General features: G+C 37.8%; 1 protein-coding gene across 2 annotated transcripts; it reads right to left on the reverse strand.

The window, feature by feature from the left end:
• Positions 1 to 173: 173 nt before the first annotated feature.
• LOC113069889 (nuclear receptor ROR-beta-like) lies at positions 174 to 16,590 on the reverse strand. 2 transcript variants are annotated; one of them, XM_026242993.1, is made up of 10 exons: positions 16,251 to 16,590; positions 8,239 to 8,324; positions 7,154 to 7,295; positions 6,422 to 6,877; positions 5,670 to 5,791; positions 5,327 to 5,459; positions 4,663 to 4,770; positions 4,250 to 4,360; positions 4,029 to 4,141; positions 174 to 3,163 (listed from the first exon to the last, which is right to left on the reverse strand). In XM_026242993.1, the coding sequence occupies exons 1-10, from the start codon at positions 16,255 to 16,257 to the stop codon at positions 3,002 to 3,004; spliced, it is 1,440 nt and encodes a 479-aa protein (XP_026098778.1). In that variant the 5' UTR covers positions 16,258 to 16,590; the 3' UTR covers positions 174 to 3,001. The 2 variants fall into 2 exon arrangements, with proteins under 2 accessions (XP_026098778.1, XP_026098779.1); XM_026242994.1 differs by lacking the exons at positions 8,239 to 8,324; positions 16,251 to 16,590 and adding an exon at positions 7,708 to 7,891.
• Positions 16,591 to 16,826: the final 236 nt, after the last annotated feature.

A 16,826-nucleotide genomic window follows, 5' to 3' on the forward strand; every position in this document is an offset into this window, starting at 1 on the left:
ATAAGTGAGCAGTACTGTTGTAACTTACCCATCTACACACTTTTCTCCCCCCGTCTCTAGACATGAATAAGATATGGGAACTTTGGGGATTTCGGTCTTGCATTGCATTTTACATAAAAATGTAATAAAAATAAATAAATAAACAATTAAATTCAGCCACAGAACATTCAGTATAAAGTAAAAATACCTTTATTACATTCTGGAATCCATGTATATCATTCTTATTGTACAATATTAACTCTAAATGGGGTTCTTTTATTCTCTGTGTCCATAATACACCATAAATTATATTCCTTTAAATCTATAATATGATTTATTTGCTTAAAAATAAAGTTACAACTGAAACAACCACAGAAGGACCATGGCAAAGAATTAGGACTCATGTAGGGGAATTCTGCTTAAAAAGTGCTGTTTAAAAAAATACAATTTTAATTCTTCAAGACAAAGGACGACACTACGTGGGTGAGAAAATTTTACATAAAAGCGCAGAAATTATGAAAGAAAATATCACAAACCAATAAAAAACAACAACACTAGATTTAAAGATTAAATCCATTGTTGTGTGTGTGTGTGTGTGTGTGTGCATATATATATATATATATATATACATATATATACGCACACACACACACACACACACATATACATACACAAACAGCTTAGTTTTGATCCTATTCATTTTTGTAAGCAATTTTAACTGAAAAAGTCCTCCAAAAGCACTGATATAAGACAGGGGTAAAATTCTTTCATACTTCTGTGATTAACATTCACAATAACACAGTGATCAAGGTTTACAAACTTCTATTTGGTTCAAGGTGTCTTGCTAAGGCTAACTGAAGAAGACATTTTAGGACAGAGAACCCAGCTATCTCCCTGAGTGACTGAGTGCACACTTCCAGAACTAGCCTCAAGGACAGGCCGGACACTTGTGGCTTTTTTTAGGGCTGCGAGTTACACTCCAAAATATACATAGTCTAAAACTCTAAAAGTTTTTTACAAAGTAGTTGCACTTTGTCACAATCTTTCTCCACCTTCACACATTAATTTAATTTAAGCTAATAGACAAGAGTAAAAAAATAATGTGTAGCCGGACCTTAGCAAAGGGGGTGTTAAACGATCTGAGATGGAGTGCTTATGAAATCCAAGCAGACCCTCAGCTTGTGAAAGCCGTCAATACTAAAAATGGAAAGACTGACTATTGCACAGGCAGACACTATGATACGGTGTTAAACACCCAGAAAATGTGTATTATACCAACCATATAAAATCTTACAAGAAAATATACAGTTAGGCACTGGTCCAGCAGTGCAAAAATAAAACATCAGACGAGCTTGATAAGTTTATCTATCAGGAAACTGGACGTTGATACTTATCAATCATTCAAAACATATTTTATTATCTCTGTAATCTCAAAAAGCTAGAACCGGGCACTAAAGGGTTTCGAAAAGCCCTCCTTTGGGCTTTAGTTTGCATTCTGGTTTCTGGGCCACTCTTACACCTCCTCTGAGACCAATCCTCATAAGAACGGACAGATAGTAGATCTTTCTCCTTTGGTTTGAGTTTTGGAACATAAACTAATCAGTATTCCCTAACTCAGGGGGGTAGCTGATGGTTCTGTCGACCAATAGTTGTGTTAGAAGTGAAAACAAAGGGCAAATGGATGATGGGGGGAAAATAATCACATAGCAACACAACACCGATCCCCGAATCAGACACAATGCAAAGCATGAGGTATGGCCTGTGAATCCACTTATCCTCACAGCTGTAGAAACAGAAAAGTTACAACATTTCTGTGGTGTCCTCATGACTGACGGCTAGCTCAGGTTGGCCGTTGTCTCTAGAAATATAAGGTCCTTCCAAGTTCTTTGCATTCTCCCAAGGCCTTGCTCCCAGAGCTGTCTTGAGTGTTTTGCTGTGCTTCAGAAAGTCTCATATAGTGGCATTGTCTTTTCGCCATTTAATGTGAAGAGACAGCAAAGACCTGCTCTTGCAAAGTCCTTTTTATGTTGAGTGTTTAAGTGCTGTCCACCTGCATCTAAATCTAAAGCTTTCAAAATGTGCATGTCATGCCAATTCCAACTCCAGCCCAGAATTCATCTCCTATGGTTGGGAAGTCTTTGAAAGGGCTTGAGAACATTCAATCTAAGGTGCAAACTTTCTATCTCTGCCTACATATGCTATCTACAGGCTCTGTTTATAAATATACTCTCAAATACATCTATCTTTCTACATACGTGTGGTTTCGGATCTAATGAGGTTATCAAAATATCATCTGATGTCTTTATACAAGTGGCATTTGCATGGGAAAGGGAAATAAGGATGAGGTTTTCATTAGTTTAGTTGCATCTTTTAAATTTATATGCAAAAATAAAGAGCTCAAATGACAACCATGTGCACGTATGGCCTGTGCAGTGTGCTGTGCATTAGTGTTCAGTCTGTTAAAGTGAAGCTGCTCATCTGGTGTACATGCATTGGTCCCTTTAAACAGTTTTGCATGGATTCAAAACTGTTAGTTTACAGAAACCAGGCCTTTAAAGCTTGTTTTATATATGGAGCAGGAATACATAATACATTTTGTCTAAATCCTGAGGCTTTGCCACATGTCAGTTGAGTTACATTCATAGTTTTCTTCCTAAGTCTACTCTGAAAATGGGAAGTATCCACTTTTCAAGCACTTTGAATACTCTTTTCTTTTTAATTAAATATACTTCATTTACTCTCTTCGAGTCACTATATGTAGGTAGCATGAGTAACAAGCACCTTAAATGACTGCTGATATTAAACAGCATCTTATAAGAAATGTGGGTCCTGTTCAAATAGAGGAGTGAATCACTCCATCAGGAGGGAGGTTATAGATGAGGTCCTAAAGTGTAACGTGCAAGATTGTCAGTGTGTTGCTGGTTTTTCTCAAACACATATCCATCTACCTCCTCCTATTTCCATTCCCTGTCTCTTCCTCTCTCTGTCTCGCATCAGAGCCAATATGACACTTCAATGAATGTTAGCCCTCGGTGGAGTCTGGGAAGGAGATCTCGCTGCAGAAAACCTCTCTGTAGAGAGCAGGGAAGCTGTAGGCCGTTTCTGGGTGAAGGAGACGGAAAAACTCCAGCTTATCAATATGGAGGTTGCAAATTGACTTCATCATGGGCAACTTGGACACCATCTATTGAGTCAATAAAAAAAATAAAAAAAAGCAGTTATAACATTTTACTACATAACTCATAAAAACATCACAAAAAAGATGTATAATATCATTTAACATGATTGATAAAATTCTTAAATATTCAATATTCTAATGTAAGTGTAAAAAAAAATTGTAGTGAAAAATGTGTGCATTTGGGTCTTTTTAAATTAATTTTATGGAAATTAATAATATACACTATGAATCAAAAGTTTGGGGTCTGTAATATTTTTTTCTCTTATGCTCTCTCTTATGCTCACCAAGCTGCATTTATTTAATAAAAAAAACAGCAACATTAATTTAGTTTTTTTGGTTAACCTTTCAGCAGTCTTGAAACATAAAACTTCTGAATAATTGTAATTGTCTTTGCGGTCACTTTTGATCAGTTTCATGCATACTTGTAGAATAAAAGTATTCCTTAACTTTTAACAACTTACTGATCCCAAACGTTCTAACAGTAATGTGTAACAATGAAAAAAATAATCATGTTTCACCATACAAAGATGAATATTATTAATTCATAAAGAATTTGACACTTTACATCTATTATTATAATATTTAGAATAAATAAAGTCTTCTCCATTATTCACTGACAAATAGGACCTTTGACACATCTGTCATAGTCAACAAGGTTTGGAACAGTTTTAAGAATTCACACAAATCATAAAAATAAAAAAACAGTTAAAATGTCAAACTGATTAAGTGTGTGAACAGCATAAAAATCAGAATGGCATAAATATATTTAATTGCATGTGTTTATTTGGACAGCCCTGATTTTCTCACATTTAGCAGCTGTGAGAGAGTGAACTTGTTTTTCATCCATTCCTAAGATTTTTTTCCCCAGTACCTTTGCCAGTTTCTCCTCAGGGGCACCGCTTTTATGAAGACAGTGTTGTAACGCAACATAGACCTTCTCCTGAAGTTTCTGCACCTTCTGAGCATCTGTCAACCACGGTCTGTCTGTAAAATAAATTGGTGGAAGAGTAAACTCTAATGTCTGGTTATGTATCTTTTGGAAAGACTGTAAGAGTTAAAGATTACTTTAAACTAATTTTACAGTAAAACCACCTGGAGACAGAAGCACAGTGGCGGTAAACAGAGCCATCTCCTCTTCAGACAGCTGTAGCCGACTCAGGGTTTTAGCCATCTCAAACACAGCACCCACTAGATCATCACATCCTACAGACAGGAAAACCCAGAAAACACATTTGAAAAATAAATAAAATAGTAGAGCACAGTTTACCAAGAGCAGTAAAAAATGTCACAACTTTAGCCAACTTCAGCAATCTTTTAATTGACCTATTTTGCATTTAAAATGAATGTTTGTTTAGGTCTATATAAAGAGTAACAGTGACTTAATCATGTGATTTTACAGCACATGGTGTACCATTGCTCAGGTTAATTGCATACAAGTACCAAACATGCCCTTCGGAATGCCACAAGGTTCTAAATTATGTGAAAGGTCTAGGGAAGAGACTCACCGAGCGCTTTAAAGAGATGTGGGCTTGCAAACTTTCCATCGAACAACAGTGTGTTGTTGATGGGGTTGTAGGCCCGACACATTCGGATCAACAGCACGTCCAGGCAGCCTGGATGGGCAGCACCACATAGAAGATGGACATAGGAAAGGCAGGAAAGAGGGAGGCAGGGGGAAGAAATAGGCAAACGAATGCTCCACGATGCACACGTACACACAGGAAAACAAAAAACAGTTAGGATTTAATTGCACAAATTACAAAATGTTTTCAAATTGAGGTTTCATTAAAACAGTCATCATTTTCACAATCAAAGAGTGATGTCAACATTCAATCGAATGGCAATGATGGTTGTTTTAAAAGAAAAGAAAGAAAAAAGACAAAAGTGTTTTTTGTTTCCATTTAAAATCGGGTAAAAGGCACACCACACAATGCAAATAGGGAGGACATAAGCGGGGGAAAATGGGTGAGAGAAAACAACAACAGAGCCATTGTCAGAACACAGTTGAGAAATGAAACATACAACTATCATGCCATAATAAATATGCTGTATTAGAAGGGTTAACCAGAAATATAAACTGGGCACTTAAGTGTATTTACTGGAGGTATTAACTAATGTGGATAACAGATAACTGATTTGGTTGCTGTCTTGCACAGAGTTGATGCTGACCTGCTTTGAGAAGGATAATCTGGTCATTTTGACACAAGTCCAGGAATCCAGAGATGCGCTTGGCAAACTCCACCACATACTGGATGGCGTTCGTGATGTACTCAGCACACTGCTGCCACATTACCTCTGTGGACTTGGATAAAGCAATACATTTTAGACTCTTCCACCCATGTTCTAATTATTCACAATTATGATGTGCACTTGACGTACTTTTTAATCTGTTTTTAATTAGCCCCTTAAATATTAAGTATTCTGTGTTATTCATTAAAATGGAATTTAAGGTTGGGCAATTGCTTGGATCATAACATAGATATATTGTACATACGGTTACACCCTGTGGTACCTTGTTTTGGAAGACACGCATCTCCTCAGGTGTGTAGAGCGTCCAAGCAAATCTTTTCAGTTCTTCTGTGCTATACTGACTTGTCTCGATGTGGGATTTTACCACATTCTGTGTAATCCGTTCTAAAGGAAACATACATTTTTACAATATGACCAAACACAACATCATAAAGATTATATAAAATATGGAAGAATGTCACAAAGATAAATAACAGAAATTAGTTTTTTTTTTTTTTTTTTTTATGGCGGTATCAGTCGATGCTGAATGATACATGTTAATTTTCAAATTGCTCACTTAAGGTTAACATTTAAACAACAAAATAAAAAATAAAACTGTTTTTTTAAAACATGGAATTTGTTGCATGTAAAACAATTGATTCGTTCTTATTTTTTATTTATTTAGAGAAAATAGCATAATTTCTAATGCAAACAAACAAATAATTAATCATAGACATTTAATAATATTCAAAAACTACTGTTCAAAAAAGGTTAGGGGTTGGACTGTTTTTTTGTTGGAAAAAAAGTAATACTATTATTCAGCAAGGACACATTCAATTGCTCAAAAGTAACAGCAAATACATCTATGCATTTATGCAGCCTTGGTGAGATTTAAATACTTCTTTCAGAAATATGAAAAAAAAAGAATCATCTTACCAACCCCAATCTTATGAACGGTAGTGCATACTGGTACATATTATATATACAGTAATATAATAGAATATGCATACTTTTCCATTATCACTGTATACTAACCGAGTTCCATCAAGGAACAGCCTTCAGGTGGGTTAAGTAATGAGCGAGTGTAAAGTCCCGTCTCGTGCAGGGTCTGGTACTCGTGTTTGATCCGTGTTGTGTCACTAAACTCCTGTCTGTTCTGCTCAGGAGAACTCTGGGAGGACTCACTGCTCCCACCGCTTCCTCCCAGCAGCTCTAGGCTGCAGTAGTCAGCAGCTTCCTCCGGTGTGAGTGGCAGATCAAAGAAGAGACCGTCTGGTAGCGTGGTTATGTCATCCAGGTCACTTAGTGTGGTGCTGGAGCCCCGGCTGTAGGTCCGGCCCTGGCTGCTGCTGTTCTCCCCGACCTCGTCACCAACATGGCTGGGTACACCATTGCCTAAGCCCCCTGTCCGCTCCTGGGACTGCTGGTGCTTCTGAACCTCGGCATAAAGGCTGTCACGCTGCTTTTTTGACATGCGTCCAAACTTCACCGCTGCAGAGAAAAAAGGAGGGTGTGGAAAGTAAGACAACAGTTATATTTGATTTTAGATAAGAACTGAAAAGCAAGCTTAAAAACACGGAACGTGCCAACTTCATACCACACAGGGGAGATCAAAACTGAAACTACTTTTCATGCCTGACTGTGTTTCTTCGGCCAGTGGCTAAATGAAGTCCTAACAGTCATACTAACACCACAGCTGTGTTTAATAGAGCTCAAGGATACTCCATTTCCAGTAGGAAATATGATTTTTCATAAAATTAGACTCACCATCACGGCTCATGCCAAGTGCCAGACATTTCTGCAGGCGGCAGTGCTGGCAGCGGTTGCGATTGGTTCGGTCAATAAGGCAGTTCCTCTGCCTGGAGCAGGAGTACATCGCATTGTTCTGCTGACTTCGGCGGAAGAAGCCCTTTATGAATGAAAATGTGAAAAAAAAAAAGAAAACTGAGGTCAAGAAATGTGCCCGCGTTTCCATTTCCTCATTGTTCGTAAATCAAGGTCAAAACCTCAATTAACTCTAAAACCTCACTGTTTTCATAGTATCAAAATCTCAAGGACTAGCTGTATTGGTTCAGACACCAGTGCAATCATGCCATCATTTATTAATACCATATGCAATCCATGACGGTTTGAAAAAATCATAATGTGGAGTAATGTGGTTCAATACAAAGAGCACGTCATTTGGCAAAGACTTTCGGGCAGAGAGTCTGAAACATTAGATCAGATCTGACACACATTGTATGTCTTGTGGTCAAATACAAGCTGACTGAGATTTCTGACTCGTCGGAGAGCCAATCAGATAAAGGGGTTGAATTGTTTACCGTTTCAGGAAACGGTCTGAAGACGTCATCAGGGTGTAACTACAAGGTACTCTAACTTTCTTGCAAGTCTTGTATACTTCAAATGTGTTTATTCTACCTTTTTTTATCTGAAGAAAAGGGAAAATTTGGGGGAAAACAGTTTGACAGAAACCTTTAAAGCAATTCTAAGAAATGTTGGTCTTTTAAAGAGAAAAATGTAATTCTATATTCATTTACTCACCCTCATGCTGTTACAAAGCTGTATGATGTTCTTTTTCTGCAGAAAACAATGTTTTTAAAAAGTCTCAGTGTTTTTGTCCATACAATAAACAGGGGTTTAAAGATTTGGGCCCCTTTGGCTTTCACTGTATGGACAAACAGTGAAACATTCGACAAAATATCTTAATTTGCACTACACAGAAAAACAGAACAACGTGGAAGTTTGGAATGACATGAGGGTAAGTAAATTATTATAAAATTGTCATTTTGTTCTGCTCCCTTTAAACCTTGTATAGAATTGAAAATGAATTGACTGAAAGGATGCTCTCTTACCTTGCAGCCTTCACAAGTGATCACGCCATAGTGGATGCCTGATGACTTGTCCCCGCAAATCTTGCATGGGATTACTTCGATTTGTGCTAAGAGAGGGAGAAGTGGAACATGAAACATTGGCTAAAGTTTGACACACTTACCCAGCACCTCCCATACACAGCCTATATAAAGGTCCTGACACAAAGCACACAAAGCATTGAAATCCATCTGCTACTTACAGTTCTAAAGTGAGCTACAGCTACAGTGTTCTTTGTTTGACCCATTGATCTTTGAGCAATCAATCAAAAACATAAAAGAAATATAGGCTGGCGTCGAGCCCGAAGGTCTGGTCTGACTCTCACAGGGACGTGGAAACTTTGCTATTGTCATATTCCTTCAACAGCAACAATACACAGCTAATGCATAAAGAGATGGGTTAAGCGCTACAGCTCACATTCAAATAATTTAGGTTTTGACCCACTCAGGATGACATAATAACACAAGTCCTTGGACCACAGGATGAAAAACAGCTTTATAAACAAAGCTTGCTCTCTGCTTGGCACAGCTGAGATGGAATTAAGCAGATTGTAATGCTCTGTATGGGAATTATAAACAGTTGCAGGTTCATGAATAGTACCTTTGAGTGTAAAGAGTTCCTCAGAACCAAACAACATTATACACACTTACATTTGGAAGTCCTCTATATCCCATTAAAACAAGCTGTTCTTTCAAGCAGAAACACTATCCTTGAACAGCAGGTCAATATAATTTTTCTTCAGGGGCCTATGGTAAGGAAGCTTCACCTAGTGCAGATGAGCCAAATGGCACAAGATAGATCACAAAAAAGGTTTTTATCATGATGACGTGGATGTAGGAAAGGTCATTCATGTTTTATGCAAATGATGCAATATCTTAGGTAACGGTTGTGACATTTGTTGTAACAGGGAACCGTCACTCCAGAGAAAATGACATGAGGACTCGCACTTGAGCCCGAATGCTTGTTGATGTGTGTCACATTTGAGCAATGGAGTCTGAGAGCGGGGCGAATAAAAACAGAGGGAACATGAGACAAGTTTTTGTGATGTTTCCAAAAGCTCAGTTGATAAACACAATCTGCTCAAGCACTTTTCAAAGCATCGAGAAAGAAAACAAAAATGTATTCCTTAATACAGTAAGTCAGTGAAATTACTTAATGGAACACATTCTATCTTTTTTTCACTCGCTGTCATTCCTTCTACTCCATTCTGAGCCCCCGGCCCCCACCCTCCCCGTGTTATATAACTGCTGTCTGGCTACATTCCACGTACACACTCATTCAGAGGAGATCACCCTAGCAACGGAGTGACGAGCATTCCTCCATCCCGCCCCTCCCACCTTCCCATTGGCTTGTGACAGCGTGGCTTTGATTCTGACTCGTCCGCTCACATGCCACTCACCTGCGTAGCACAGTCAGGCTATGGGGCTGAACTGTTCTACTGACACACTTTCCTACCGAGCCGAGGGAGGCGCTTGTGCGGTAGCCTCACAAGTGCTGTAATCTGATTTATTTTTTCTTTCCTTTTTTTTCCCCCCTTCTTGGCATGTTTAAGGAGGAACCGCAAAAATCAAAGACCATTATATTATCAGGAAAAATTGTCATTTCAGTTTCAGACAAATCCAAGGCCTCTATAAGTGACTCCAGATATTATAGATATATATATATAGGGTTTTTTTTTTTTTAGCACAGACACATGATCAAGAGGTGCATTTTATGTAATGGCACAGGAGTGATATATGACTTTTGCACATTTGAAATATCTACAGTACACTCATTAAGGGCTCTGTAACTTACACTTGCCCCTCAACATGTGGCAGCCTGTCAAGAATTTGAGCACAGTCCCAGCTGTCTCGTAGCGCTCACATAAAACTATTTTTAAGTTTTGACTGCTGTGCATGGTGGTTGGTATGGAGTTAGAATTGTGTCTTTATTACATGCGAGAAAATAAAAGATCTGAGAGAAAAAAAAAAGTTTGAGAGAAAAAGTTATCACACTGATAACAAAAAAACATTTCATGAGAGAAAAAAGAATATTTGAGAGAAAAAGTTTTCATGCCAATAGCAAAAAATAATAATATTTGAGACTAAAAAAAGTTTTGAGAGAAAGTATTTTCTCATAGAACATAAAAAATATACATTTGAAATTTTTTAAATTATTTCTGATAAAAAAAATCTCTCTCAAAATACTTTGAAAAAAACTCTCAAATATATATTTTTTGCTATCAGTGTGAAAATATTTTCTCTAAAAAAAAAAAAGTGTTTCTCTCGAAACGCTTTTCTTTGCTCTTGATGCAATTTCTTGCTCTCGTGTCAGGATTTTGCTTTCACTGTGAGAATTGTGTCATGGGCGGGGCCACGTTCCTATTGGCCAGTCGGGTGAGCATCGTCTTGTCTTGGGAGTCGAACTGAATCATTACCCCATTGTTCGGTTCACCTGCATAGATGCCGCCTCTGCCTTATGGCTAGTTAAGTTGAACACGGACACTCCAATGTTTGGGTAAGATGATGACACACAGCTGGCTGAGCAAGTTCAGTATCAATGAAGATTAAACATTAAAAAATAGCACTCATATTCATGAATTTATGTGTATTATATTATTTGCTTGCTAATCGCCAGTGCTTTAAGTGGCCCAAAAGAGGTGCCGGTACTCTATTATAGCATATATATTATATATATATATATATATATATATATATATATATATATATATATATATATATATGTTTTTTTTATGACTCCCCTCATCCCCATTGTAAAAAGAAAAAAACATAAAAAAACAATGACAGTTGTAACAGTGCATAAATCAGACCTTAACTCTAATGAGCTTAAACTTATTTTTGTACACAGTGCCCGAACTGTCAATCACTCCTGTACACGCGTGCATCACTGACTGTCCTCATCGCAGCTGCAGCTGCAGCAACTTGCGCTCTCTTCATCGAGCTTTAAAACAAAAAGTGGACAAAACGGTCGTATTGTCTTCGTGCATATGGATTAATCAGATAAATAAATAAATAAATTCGTGCCTAGCCACCTACGGTATTTTTGTTTAGAACTTAGAGAAAAGATGCTGCAGCCAATGAGCAGCCGGCGGGGGCTGGTTGCAGGATGACTCAACCTCCGCAGACAGTTTTTAATGTTTATCAGACAATAACTACTCAAGATTTTGCTTTAGTATAATTTTCGGGACAATTAGGGCCAGATTCGGGATTCTGGACAACAGTTTAGATTTCGGTACTGTCCCGAATTTTTCGGGATGTCTGGTCACCCTTCCTGAAAGAGCTGCTGCATTACTTCATTAGCTTGCGTCTGACCTGCAACGCTATCACACAGACTAGATAAAGAGTCAGCAAGCGAGTCATTTGATTCTGACCGTGCTGTTCTTATAATAATCAGAGTCTGAAGCCAGGAGAGCATAGGTGTTGTTCACTGACTTTAAACATTACAGAACTGAGCTAGCGCGTATCACACGTTTTCTCCGGCCACGCTGAGTTGTAATTGACAGCGGGAAAAGCGACGCAATTGCATGCGCTTTTCACTAGTGAAACTCTAGGGTTTATGGTTAATATAGTCTCTGCACTCGGTGAGACGAATTATGAAGCTTGCATTGTGAAGGGCGCTCTGAAAAGCGGCAGCGCAGGCAAAAGATTAAAGCCTATATTAAAACAGATGTCCAAATGAGCGTACCGGTACGCTACAAGCACGTTCTGGGCGCACGGAGAGGTGGTGGTACGCTCAAGAGCTATATTTGGAAGTGGCGGTACTGAGTACCGGTGTGTACCCGCCCACTTAAAGCACTGCTAATCGCTAGTAAAGCTAACCAGCCATCATGCTAGGTAAACTTGCAAACTCACCTGGTTTATACTGTTTAAATCAAATGCCAAATTAATGTTTTGATTTAGATAGTTTCACGCCTTATTTAGATGTTGTCACACAGTTCGGGCACTGTGAACAAAAATAAGTTTAAGCTCATTAGAGTTAAGGTCTGATTTATGCACTGTTACAACTGTCATTGTTTTTTTATGTTTTTTTCTTTTTACAATGGGGATGAGGGGAGTCATAAAAAAAAACATATATATATATATGCTATAATAGAGTACCGGCACCTCTTTTGGGCCACTTAAAGCACTATTTTTTAATGTTTAATCTTCAGTGATACTGAACTTGCTCAGCCAGCTGTGTGTCATCATCTTACCCAAACATTGGAGTGTCCGTGCTCAACTTAACTAGCCATAAGGCAGAGGCGGCATCTATGCAGGTGAACCGAACAATGGTGTAATGATTCAGTTCGACTCCCAAGACAAGACGATGCTCACCCGACTGGCCAATAGGAACGTGGCCCCGCCCATGACACAATTCTCACAGTGAAAGCAAAATCCTGACACGAGAGCAAGAAATTGCATCAAGAGCAAAGAAAAGCGTTTCGAGAGAAACACTTTTTTTTTAGAGAAAATATTTTCACACTGATAGCAAAAAATATATATTTGAGAGTTTTTTTCAAAGTATTTTGAGAGAGATTTTTTTTTCTCAGAAATAATTTAAAAAATTTCAAATGTATATTTTTTTATGTTCTATGAGAAAATACTTTCTCTCAAAACTTTTTTTAGTCTCAAATATTATTATTTTTTGCTATTGGCATGAAAACTTTTTCTCTCAAATATTCTTTTTTCTCTCATGAAATGTTTTTTTGCTATCAGTGTGATAACTTTTTCTCTCAAACTTTTTTTTTCTCTCAGATCTTTTATTTTCTCGCATGTAATAAAGACACAATTCTAACTCCATAGTTGGAGGTTGAATTAAATAAAGACTTGGTTTTACCATGTTATGTGTTAGTTAAACAAAACTTTTCATACTGAGAATATCACACAGCAAAATGTCAGGTAAAAGCAAACTGCACAGACTACATGGCAATATGACACATCAAACAGTATTGTCAAGACACATTACAAGTTTTATGGTAAATCCATCAATGAAAAATGGGAATAAATATATCACTGACTAAAACTTTTGAGGTCAAAAGGGCTGACAGAATAAGCAAGATGACCGCCTGTTCAGTTAAAATCAGGAACCTCTGGTATTTAGACTGATAAATCTCCCTTTATCACTTTAAAAAGTTTAATTAGTTAATACATCTTTTGAAAGCCATTATTCATAACATATCAAGGCAATCTCCCACAAACATTCAAATAAGACAAATCAAAAGTATCAAACGGCTCTTGTTTGATTAACCGATTCGAGCACTGCTGTTGAAACCGGAGGCAAACACAGTCAGACTACAGAAAACTAATTAAGAGGAGATTTATTAGAGTGCTATGTTTATCGGGCAAGCTGGGGTTAGTAACCTAGCTCTTCTTATCTCCTCTCTCTAGGCCACTCTATGTCATTTAGTCAGTATGTCAGTCCATCAAACACCAGTCAGCAGTTTCACAGAGTAATGCTGGGAAAAACCCAATACAAATTCAGAGACTTTGCCCTTTTACCGCACGTAATCAAACAACTTTGTTCAGCAACGTCCAAAGGTTTCATTTACCTTGCATCTGCATAGCACAGTGTATAACTAACCTAACTTTTATGAGATTTGTGTGTGTGCAGTTCATATTAGAGCCAATTTGAGTCTGCTCTGTCCTCACCAGCAGGTTTGCTCTGAATTACACAAACAGGGTTCAATTTGCCTCCGCTTACTTTTAATTGAGATTTCATTTGTAAGGATTTTTCCTCTCCCACATCACTTAAAAATGGCCTACCTGTATTAAGTAAACTGAGATGGTGAAATGACACCGCAAGCCTCTCTTTAAATATGTACAGAGGGATTGAGTAATTCTTTGGTATAAGTAACAACACCAAGTTGAAAAACATGAGCTGATAGGGATTGTAAGGTGACTCCAGATGGGTATTAATTATCTTGATGCCTGCTGGGATTAGGAAACAATAAAAGTCTCTACAAATACATGCATTCAGTCATTTTCCAATCTTGTGGTTTTATATGTTGACTTTATAATAAAAAAAAAAAAATCCTTGTTGAAAAAAGATCACTTTGTATAAAAATGCTAAAAATATGAAAATTGCTTGGTCATTATCATGATCAATGATTCATGAAGGGAAAAAAAGTGAGTTAAGCTTCACATAAAAAAAGGCTGGGTTTAAGACGCATTAACTAAAAAAACATAAGAATGCACCTTAGGCGTGTAACAATTATAATGTATTTATTGTTAAGAATTACTGAATATATTGAATTGATGTTGAAAAAGAAGATTGTAATCCCTCACAGTTCAAATGACTGGTCAAATTGTGGTTTAAATGAATGGAAAGTTCATGGGCAGGTGTCAAAGTGCCACTGCATTAAGCTGCTCAGCATTCATTTATAGACAGCTCATTGCTTAAGTCTTTAAAGCCAATGGTGGCTTATAGACTATAGTTCTCTGCATACAGAAGAGTGCCTTTCCTCAGGATCATGGACAAAGTCAAAAGAAATATACTGAATATCCAATGCTCATTTCATAAAATTTTTCAATGGCACTGCTTTAATCCACATTTTCAGTTCTACTGGTACTGTAGACTGTTTAGCACATGCTATGAATTTCATAGATGAAACTCTAACAAAAGTCTGCAACATTCAGTTGAAAAGCATAAATATCTGATTTAAACAGTTAATATACAACTGAAATCAAAGGCAACTAAGCTTGACTGAGCACATGTTGTTATACCTTTGCACCAAAGGAGGCGCTGTTTCCTTTGTACGGCATTTTAGGTTTAACGTAGTTTTACCAACACGCTGTTTGTTATGCAGTGATGCAGCACTGGGTAAAGGTTAAAATAGAATTCCAGTAAGGAAAACAATAAACCGATATTCAAACTGACCAAGTCTCTTCCTGATCTCGCAGTGTTGTAATAAGCTGTAATGCTCAATGACAGAAGTAGGTCAATGGGGCAGATAGACTCTGTCACACAGGCGGCCATGCTGAGACTGTAAAACAACAACACGCACAACTCCGCAGACACATCCCCACTCCCTGTGCCCCAACCGCTCACACAACCTACTGACAAGCTGAGGGTCTCCCCTCAACTGCTTGATAAGCATCATCACGATAAAGACAAACATTAAGCTGAGCTCAAGTTCAACATGGCGGCTAAGGGCTTATACATACTTAACCAAAGGCATATGAACTTTGCGTTCGACCATAATGCAGCATTTGAGCTTTCCATGATTTAATTCAGTTCAAATGACAGTAGCCAGGGATACATTTTAAGCATTTTAAACACGTTGTTTGATTCTTACATAATAGGTTTGGCTTAGTGTCAGTTAACAGTAACTACAGTCAGAGGAGTGTTGCCAAATATCACAAGATTTTTTTTTTTTTCAAAATAAGCAAACGAAGTAGAAAATATTGTTGTCAATATAGTTGAATAAATTATTCTAGCAAAATAAACAAATAGTCTAAATTGTAACTTACTGCAAGGTACGTAATTTCAATAATTATATGCCTTATTTCAAATACTTATTAAATAAATCTCTCCCGCGCACAGCTTTTGGCTAAAATGCGTATTTACATGCGCGGCTATATTGTAAAAAAAAAAAAAAACTCCAAAACATAAACCAACAATAAACAATCCCAACTTGCTTATAAAAAGCGGACATGGCAACTCACGAGACGCTTCCTTCATGACGCTCATCGCTTTTCTTTCACGTTTACAAGCGAAAAAACAAAACCGAACCATGCAAAGTTTAAAATGTCAGTGCACTTGTTATTTTCTATATATGTCTGGGTGGGGGTGAAAAGCTATCAAATAGTAAAGAAACATATGTTACAAACAACCAAACAGTGCAGATTTGCTGCTGGAGATATATTTGTGCGCTTAACATCAGTTAAGACTTTGCGCAGTTCGTGCAACAAACATCAAAGCAAACCCATTCACCATACCGCTGACAAAGTGACAGTATTGTTTCCATTATTAGACAATATATATATATATTTATTTTATTTTATTTCATTGAACTTACCTCTCATTTTGATGCTATATTATCTGCGAACGATAATAAAACTCCAGTACATTTGAACTGCGCCGAAAGTTAAACTCAGGTAAATTTTTAAAACTCCAAAACAGAGAGCGGCTGTAAGAAAATAACTACTAAAACTCGTAACTTCTTGCACAGCCTACTTGCTTTTCTCATCTGGTTCTTCAGAGTAAATTCCGCTCCATCATAGGCTTTTTTCCTCCGTAAATGTGCGCACTGTCAGCTGTGCAATAAAATGATGCCCTCTTCTCTTTCTCTCTCTCTGCGTCTGTGCTCTACTGTAGTCTAACCTACTTTCGGCGCGTGGACTCTCACATGATCCAGCTCCACTGGCCCGCCTCGTGCCCTCAGGCAGCGGCGCGCGCACTCGGCCACGCGCTTTAAGGAGGATCCGTGTGCCAGAGCCATATTGTAGGCCAGAGCCCGAGCGCGCGTGGGAAAGTGTGGCAGAATCGTGGGAATCTTTCGCGGTTCCTGCGGCTGTGATTGTTTGTGATCACAGCACAGCACCGGTTGAAAAAAATAACAGTGTTCTTATCCTTCCACATTTAAACCAAATGT

This window comes from Carassius auratus, unplaced genomic scaffold (genome assembly GCF_003368295.1).
Source record: "Carassius auratus strain Wakin unplaced genomic scaffold, ASM336829v1 scaf_tig00002576, whole genome shotgun sequence".
Taxonomy (NCBI): Eukaryota; Metazoa; Chordata; class Actinopteri; order Cypriniformes; family Cyprinidae; genus Carassius; species Carassius auratus.

Excerpts from the sequence above, each read along its gene's own strand:
- LOC113069889 (XM_026242993.1), bottom strand. Across the intron at positions 5,460-5,669 it reads TGCGTGTCTTCCAAAACAAG|TCCACAGAGGTAATGTGGCA; the intron begins GTACCACAGGGT and ends GCTTTATCCAAG. Across the intron at positions 4,361-4,662 it reads ACATCTCTTTAAAGCGCTCG|GATGTGATGATCTAGTGGGT; the intron begins GTGAGTCTCTTC and ends TCCTGTCTGTAG.